The sequence below is a fragment of the Gekko japonicus genome, unplaced genomic scaffold (assembly GCF_001447785.1).
Source record: "Gekko japonicus isolate JY-2015 unplaced genomic scaffold, Gekko_japonicus_V1.1 scaffold431, whole genome shotgun sequence".
Classification (NCBI taxonomy): Eukaryota; Metazoa; Chordata; class Lepidosauria; order Squamata; family Gekkonidae; genus Gekko; species Gekko japonicus.
In genome coordinates, this window is record NW_015162492.1 from 616,244 (window position 1) to 624,373 (window position 8,130).

The window sequence follows — 8,130 nt, forward strand, 5'->3', positions numbered from 1 at the left end:
AGCCCCTCTATCCACTCGCCACTTCTCCTGCCGCGGGGCAAGCCCAACGCCACGGAGAACCTGTCCAAGACCCTACTCCGCATTTCTCAGCAGCACATAGAGATGGCTGGTAGAAGCTCTCAAAGCCCCCCCTCCCTTCTCCAGCCTGCACACCAAGACAAGCCGGCATATGCTTCTGCAGCCCTCCCTCCAACCCTCTTCTTACCTTCTTCCCCCTCTCTGTTTGGTGCATTGCCACCTTTACCTATGGAAATTCCTGGAGATTTGAGGGGTGGAGCCTGGGTAACAATTGTTACCACTCTCCAGGTGAGGGCTACAGATAACTCAAAAATACAAATGCTCTTCAGGTAGCACAGATCAGTCCCTCTGGAGAAAACAGTGCACTCTGTCATTATACCCTGCTGAGGTCGCCACAGGAAGCTGACACTGTTTGCCCAAAGCCAGAGCACTCTCCCAGAGCCTCTTTCTAGATCTCGTTGTATTTATTTCCACAACGGGCCTTATTTCTAGTATTTAAATAAATGAATATAGAAGTATACATAAATTATACAAAAATACAAGTATGTGTTTTGGGTACTTTTCCGAATATTCTCTATGGAAATGTTATTACTAGGATATTTTTAAAAAAAGTTTTAGGTACACAATTGAACTACCATCCAGGATACGTGTACCTGACTTGGGCAGAAGGTGATTTCAGCTGAGGCCTCTTAAACATATCTCTGCCTAAAGCCACGGATATTGATTAAAAGTAAGTTATCTCAAATAGGTATTTGTGAACATATTTTAATGTAATAATATGAATATTATAAATATTATACTAAGTTTAATAATGGGAAAAAATTCTCCTCCTTTTTTCTTTAGCACAACTTCAACTCGGACCTGTATTGTATTATTGTAACATTCCTGTAATGTATGGAGCTATTGTGTAATTATTATGCTTGACCACCAAAGAAGGCCATAAGGCTGAAATGCATCTGGTCAAGGTTGCATAAGGTCTTTGTTTGAGAGATACTGTATTTTTTAAATCTAAATTGAGGCTCTATTAGCTAAGGCCTGTAAATGTTTTTTAAATATCTTGTAATAAATACTTGTAATTTATAAACACATATTCTATATACATTTATTTAAATATTGGGCCCACTGATTTGGATTTATTAGCTCATTTCAAGACAAACAGTAAGTGGTTTTACCCATGATCTGTCGTGCAGGTATTTTCATAAACACCAGGCTTACTCACTCTGTCATGCTGACTTGCAAGGGTGGGATGGCGTAGGAGTACAGCAGCAACATGAAGCTGGTTAAGAGAGTCCCCAGGATGAGTCCCTTACACATGGACTTCCAGTTCTTCACCTGGTACAGCAGCATTGCAGTCACCTGCAAATCCCAGAGAAAGGGAACAGAATTAAATATGGCAGATTTCTAGAGATGGCTATCCTGACAGGGGTGGGGAGAGATGGGAAATATTTCCCCTTCACCTGCATCAAAGTTATGCAGCCCATCCACACTTACCCCTAGCACAGTCACCTTACGGAGAATCTGAGCTTCATTCTCAGCTCCTTCCCTCTGGCCCATGGGATGTATGCTTTTCTCTTCCAGCCCACACACAGAGACACAGACACACACCCTCTTTCTCCTCTTCCTCCCACCCTCTGGTTAGCAAAACTTACCCTAGATGAGCAAGAAAGGGTTGATGAAGGCTACAGCACCTGGCTACTGTCAGCAGGCATCCCCAGAAATCCCTGAGTTTCCCTCAGGATCTGAGTGGCTGGATGGAAACGATGGCAGCTACTTTCTGAAGCTGCGAGTTTCTGAGCCGGCACAAGCAACTGCAGTGCAGCACGGTTGTCCTCTGCGTCAGGCCAAGGAGACATGCTACCTGGGGCCCTGCAGTGGCAGGAGCAGCAGGTCTGAAGAGGCTCAGAGAAGGCAGACAGAGCCCCCGGGAGAACACAGATCAGTTCCCAAAGCTCTTTATTCCAAGAAGAAGGTGGAAACAGCCCAGAATTCTTAGTCTGTTTCCATCTTCTTCTCAGAACACTCTCTCCTCCCTTTAGCCATGCGCACTATCACTATCTCTCTAGCTATCCAGTATGTTAGTTCCTAAAAAAAACCCTGCTCTAATTCTGTGTACCCTCTCTGCCAATAGCAGCTATTCTCCAGCAGAAATCTGTTTTCATCTTGGGTACTCAAGAATTAGGGAGCTAATGTGGGGTCAAGACGTCATGCTGTGCTCAGTTGTGAAACCGCTGCATTCAAATTCCTCACTCGGCAATGAAGGCCCATTCTGCATCTAGCATTCGCTCCGCTGTTTTACCAAACCCACACTGGAACAGAAATGTCACAATAAATCTGTTGTTAACAATAACATTTGGAGCTTGTATAGTGCTTCCAAGCATTTCATGATATGCCGCTGTATCTGGAGCCGAACCTCACTGATACCACATCAGTGTAATCCCAGTGCCTGCATAGAACTGGGTGGCATCAGCTGCCCCCAAGACTGGCACAATGTAACAGCACCAAAACCTCTGATGTATTTTTACAACATCCCATATGGGTTCATGCAAAGAGGGGGGAAATAATTATTCCCAGGGGTCTTGTTGTAGAAAAAGAGCTGCCGGAGCTCATTAGCATAACTCATTAGCATAACTTATTTGCATATGCCACGCCCTCTGACATCACCGGAAGTGACAGAAGGCCACACCCCCTGACATCACCGGAAGTGTGTCAGAAGGCCCGGCTACTTACCCTCCTGCTTCATCCTCATTCCCAAACGGAATGAGGATCGAAGCAGAGGGCGGGGTAAAGAAGGGGGCGGGGCTTCACCACGTGACCGCCCCGCCCCCTAGAGGTTCTCTTCCGGAGCTCCGTACCTGAGAGCTCCCCCCCGACTAGAGCCCTGATTATTCCTAACCTGGCTGAAAGCATCCGTGCAATTTAGGATACAATTTAAGTCTGCAACCAATCACAGCCCTCCAAAAGAGCATGAGGGGCTTCTGCCTTCCCTCCCATGATGTTTTCTTGACCTGGAATGGCCCCATAGAGTGTTATTTGCCCAATGCGGGGACTGTACACGCAAGCATTCAGCCACCTGAAGGGGCAAATAACGCCACCAAAGGCTGCTTCCGGTCAGGAAAATGACACAGTGGGAGCAGAAGCCCTTTCTCCCCTTGTGCCCTACTATCAGTCAGCACTGGGCCACCATAATGCTTCAGAAGTGAGCTGCCATGGGAAACTCACAGTTGTTGTCTGGCTGCAAGTCCCCGTGGCAATCATGTGATAGACGCAACATGTGGTTTGTACCACAGTTCCACTGCAGCTCCCTACAAGGGAGAGGAAAGTATGGACGATGGTTAAACTATGCCCCTGACAGGGGCAACAGTCCACCATGGGGGAACCCCCAAGGCGTGTGTGGGAGGGCAATTATGTTCAGTGGGATAAAATCTCAGCAGTTCCTGGGCTTCCTTGCCACGTGGGAACAACAGCTTGAATGCTCTGGGATTATGTTGAAAAATCAAGATGGCGGCTGAGGCAGACGTTTGAAGCTGAGCTCCGCGTTTTATCCACTGTTTTTATCTTTTGTTTTGTTCTCTCCTGAATTTGGAAGCTGGAAGAAGGACGAGGTGGACGGCCTTTTTATCGCTGCACAGTGAGACTGTTTTATCCTGTTTTTCTTTTATATTTAATTGCAGCAATTGTTTTTAGCCGATTAGGATATCGTATTGAGAACTTGTGATAGCTTTAAACAGTACCTAGTGCGGCTTCTTGCCTCCCTGGTGCTGATAAGCTCCTATTTCGGCTAAAGTGAGTGAAAAGCCAAGTATTTTATGACTTCAAGGCCAGGAGCTACTAAAAGAAGGAGGGAAAGAGAGGAAGAGGGAGAGGCGGCAGAGAAAGAAGATGGATTACAATTTCCAGCAAATAAACAAACAAAAATTTGTGATTTTTTTGAAAAGTCCCTTACCTACAATGTGCCAGTTGCTAATTATTTTGCTCCTCTGGCTCCTCTGGCTGAAAGACATGAGAGCCGGGAGCCAGTTCTTGACACACCTGTTGCTGCTAGCTGTGAAATACGGTGGAAAGAAATGTTGGAGTTGCAAACCTCGGAAGAAGAAGTGGCTGGAGAGACAGGCACAATATTTAGCAATTATGCAGATCTTACGGCGAAAACAGTGACTTTGATTTTGGAAAGGGTATCTGATATACAAATAAACATCAACAAACTTGCTGCAAAACTTGAACTACTAATGAAAGATAGAAACGCGGCAGCTGCTTCTCGTTATCAAGAGAGACAGAGCTCATTAGTAAAGGGAGTCAATGTAGCAAAGGGACAAATGCAATCATGTAGGGCGAGCAGACCTTCAAATCAGTCCTTAGTATAGTTGCATGTGACTATATAATATTGTTGTAAGCTGCCCTGAGCCCTACCTGTAGGGAAGGGTGGCCTAGTAAATCAAATTTAATAAATAAAATATGGGAAATGTGTGTGTTTGTATAGCAGAAGATCAAGGCTCCCATCCCCCTCACCCTGCAACAAATTGTTGCATTCTGATCTGACACACATGAAGTTCTTGGACTTCTCCATGTAACCCAAGACTCTCCTCCCCCCTGCAGCTAGTATTGCAAAATAAAAGAAAGTGACCCTGAAACAGCAGTGAGATAAGAGGCATAGCAGAGACAGCTAGAGCTGAGGAGCTTGGCAAAAGGGTGACAAAGACTTGAGCAAGGGCTGAGCAAGAGCCAGGTGCACTTGTGTTTTAGGGAGTAACTGGGAAGGGCAAAAGAGGTAAAGACAGAGCAAAGAAAGGCCAGAGAGACCACAATGTCATCAGTATGAAAAACAAAACAGGGGACCAGAGATGGAACTGCTGGAGATCTACTTCCTGCCAAATAGCCTGCTTGGACAGTCCTTGCAAGCATCTAAGAGGTTTGGCCAACTTTGGGTGAATGAGAAGTGTGAATGAGATTAGTTTAGAATACGTAAATGTTTTCAGAGCCAGTTTGGTGTAGTGGTTAGGAATGCAGACTCCAGTCTGGGAGAACTGGGTCTGATTCCCCACTCCTCTACATACAGCTGCTGGTGTGACCTTGGGTCAGTTACAAGATCTTTCAGAGCTGTTCTCTCACTAGCAGTTCTCAAAATACAGGATTACAGCTGAACATCAAGAAGACAAAAGTAATGACTACTGGGGAATTATACAACTTTAAAGATTGACAAGAAGACATTGAAATTGTTCAAGATTTTTATTCCCTGTCCCCATCATCAACAAAACGTAGGGTTGCCAGATCCCCTGGTGTGGGTGGGGGTCTCCCAGTTTCCGGTGTTCTTCACCACCAGCCACCAGCCAGCTGGCTGCTGGGTTAAATTACCCCCCAAACAGGCAAGAAGCCAGGAGTAGAATGACATGCCTATGTCACCTGGAAGTGATGTAGACACGTTGGTGACATTGTAGGGTGACACTCTGTTTTTTTGGACAAAACTCTATGGTTAGAAGCTAATTCTACCACAGAGGCTTTGCCCACAAACCAGAGCATTGCCCCCAATGTCCCCTACATGCCTACATCACTTCCGGGTGACATAGGCATGTTGTGTTTATTTCCAGCTTCTTCCCTCCCCACTCCCAGTAAGTGCGCCTCCATTCCCCACCCGCTGGTCCATCTGACCTGGCAACCCTAACCAAAAGGGTGACTGCAACCAAGAAATCAGAAGGAGACTGAGACTGGGAAGGACATCCGTGGAGGTACTAGAAAAGATCCTTAAGATCAAATTAATTCATGCCACAGCATTCCCCATTACTATGTATGAGTGTGAAAGTTGGACAATGAAGAAAGCTGACAGGAAGAAAGTTGAGTTTTTTGAAAAGTGGTGTTGAAAGAGAGTTTTATGGACACTATGGACTGCCAAAAAGACAAATAACTGGGTTCTCAATCAAATCAAGCCTGAACGCACCCTAGAAGCTAAAATGACCAAACTGAGGCTATTGTACTTTTTTCACATTATGAGAAGATGAGTCTCATTGGAAAAGACATTAATGCTAGGAAAAGTTTAAGGCAGCAGGAAAAGAGGAGGACCCAACAGGAAATCAGTCAAGAAAGCCATGGTTTTCAGTTTGCAAGACCTGAGAATGGCTGTTAACAACAGGACATTTGTGAGGACATTAATTTGTAGGGTCGTCATAACTCAGAAATGATTTGATGGCACTTAACCCACACACAGTGAGGTTTGTTGTTGTTGTTGTTCAGTAGCCCAGTCACGTCCGACTCTTCACGACCCCATGGACCACATCGCGCCAGGCCCTCCTGCCTTCCGTGGTGCTCCGGAGTTTGCTTAATTTCCTGTTCATTACATCGATAACACTGTCTAACCATCTCATCCCTTGCCATCCCCTTCTTCTTTTTCCTTCAATCTTTCCCAGCATCAGGGTCTTCTCCAGTGAATGCTCCTTTCTCATTTGGTGGCTAAAGTATTTGAGCTTCAGCTTCAGTATCTGGCCTTCCAGGGAACAGTCAGGGTTGATTTCTTTTAGGATTGACTGATTCGATCTCCCTGCAGTCCAAGGGACTCTCAAGAGTCTTCTCCAGCACCATAATTCAAAAGAATTGTTTCTTCAGCACTCGGCCTTCCTTATAGTCCAACTCTCGCACCCATACATGACTACTGGGAATACCATTGCTTTGACCATACGGACTTTTGTTGGCAGGGTGATGTCTCTACTTTTTATTATGCTGTCTAGGTTTGCCATAGCTTTCCTCTCAAGCATCTTTTAATTTCATGGCTGCAGTCATGGTCTGCTGTGATCTTGGATCCCAGGAACGTGAAGTCTGTCACTGCTTCCATGACTTCCCCTTTGACTCGGTTGCGAGAGAAAGGCTATGGGCTAAACTGGAGCAGTCAACTATAGATAAGAGATTACTGTTGTTGATGGCTAATTTATATAAAAATACATCCTTGCAAATACGTTACGCTGCTGATGGTAAGCTATCAAGACCTATTCAAGTCCAAAAAGGTGTCAGACAGGGTTGCCTTCTTGCTCCTCTTTTATTTAATTTGTATGTTAATTGCTTGATAACTTGCCTGCATGAAATTGATATTTCAGCACCCACCTTGGGCATGGGAAGAAAAATCCCTGTTTTAATGTATGCAGATGATACTGTGCTTCTCTCATGTACTAGAGGAGGTCTAAACAGGGCGTTGGTAAAATTTAGTGCACAATGCCAAAAAGAGTTACTTACTGTAAATTACTCAAAGACAAAGATCATGCGTTTCCATAAAAAATACAAAGAAATGAAATGGTCAATGGACGGGGTACCGGTAGATCAAGTTAAAAATTTCAAATATTTGGGACTAACCTTTTCATTTAACGGAAAGGCTTCTAGACATCTCCAAAATTCTGCATGTTCAGCGCAAAAGAGCGCAAATGCTATATTGCGCTTCTTTAGGAAAGACGGAGCCCAGTATGTCCCGGCAGCTCTTAAATTATTCTTGAGCAAAGCCCTCCCACAAATGATATATGGAACACAGATACTAGCAGAGAGTACATTTAAAGATCTAGAGCTAGTACAATCGAAATTTCTTAGAGCACTTTTCAACGTCCCTAATGGTACTGCAAATTCGAGCTTAAGACAAGAAGCAGGGTTATCTACTGTAACATTGAATATTTGGATACAGAGGAGTAATTATTGGGTTAAGTCCCATCTGAATCCGGTGGGACTTATTCCTGATCTTTTGTCATCAATACCATATCCCCAATGGGCTCTTAGAGTAGTAGATAAATTGAAACTAATTGGATTAGATCCTGAAAATTTGTTAGAAGGAGGTCTGCAGTATGCAAAGAACCTAATACACCAAAGATTTAAGGATATTGAAGCACAAAACGACTATGCAGCCCTGCCTTCCTATTATAAGAGATTAAAGATGGGACCAGGTTTAAATGCTGCATCTTACTTTGGGCTCATAAAAAACCCTACCTATAGATGGGCATTTACTAGAGCACGGCTCGATGTTTTACCCTCAGCAGTACTTTATGGTAGATATACCCGGACCCCCATGCATCAGAGAATTTGCTCCTGTTTGTTAGAACAGGTGGAGTCTGCCTCCCATATAATACTTCATTGCCCCTTGTATGATGAAGA

The 8,130-nt window shown here is 44.5% G+C and overlaps 1 protein-coding gene across 1 annotated transcript in view; it reads right to left on the bottom strand.

Moving 5' to 3' along the window:
* Positions 1 to 1,365, bottom strand: part of GAL3ST1 (galactose-3-O-sulfotransferase 1) — a 4,345-nt gene extending 2,980 nt beyond the window's left edge. Inside the window, exon 1 of the mRNA XM_015406033.1 lies at positions 1,238 to 1,365. Coding sequence (XP_015261519.1) covers positions 1,238 to 1,365 — 128 coding nt within the window. The remainder of the gene's footprint in view (positions 1 to 1,237) is intronic.
* Positions 1,366 to 8,130: the final 6,765 nt, after the last annotated feature.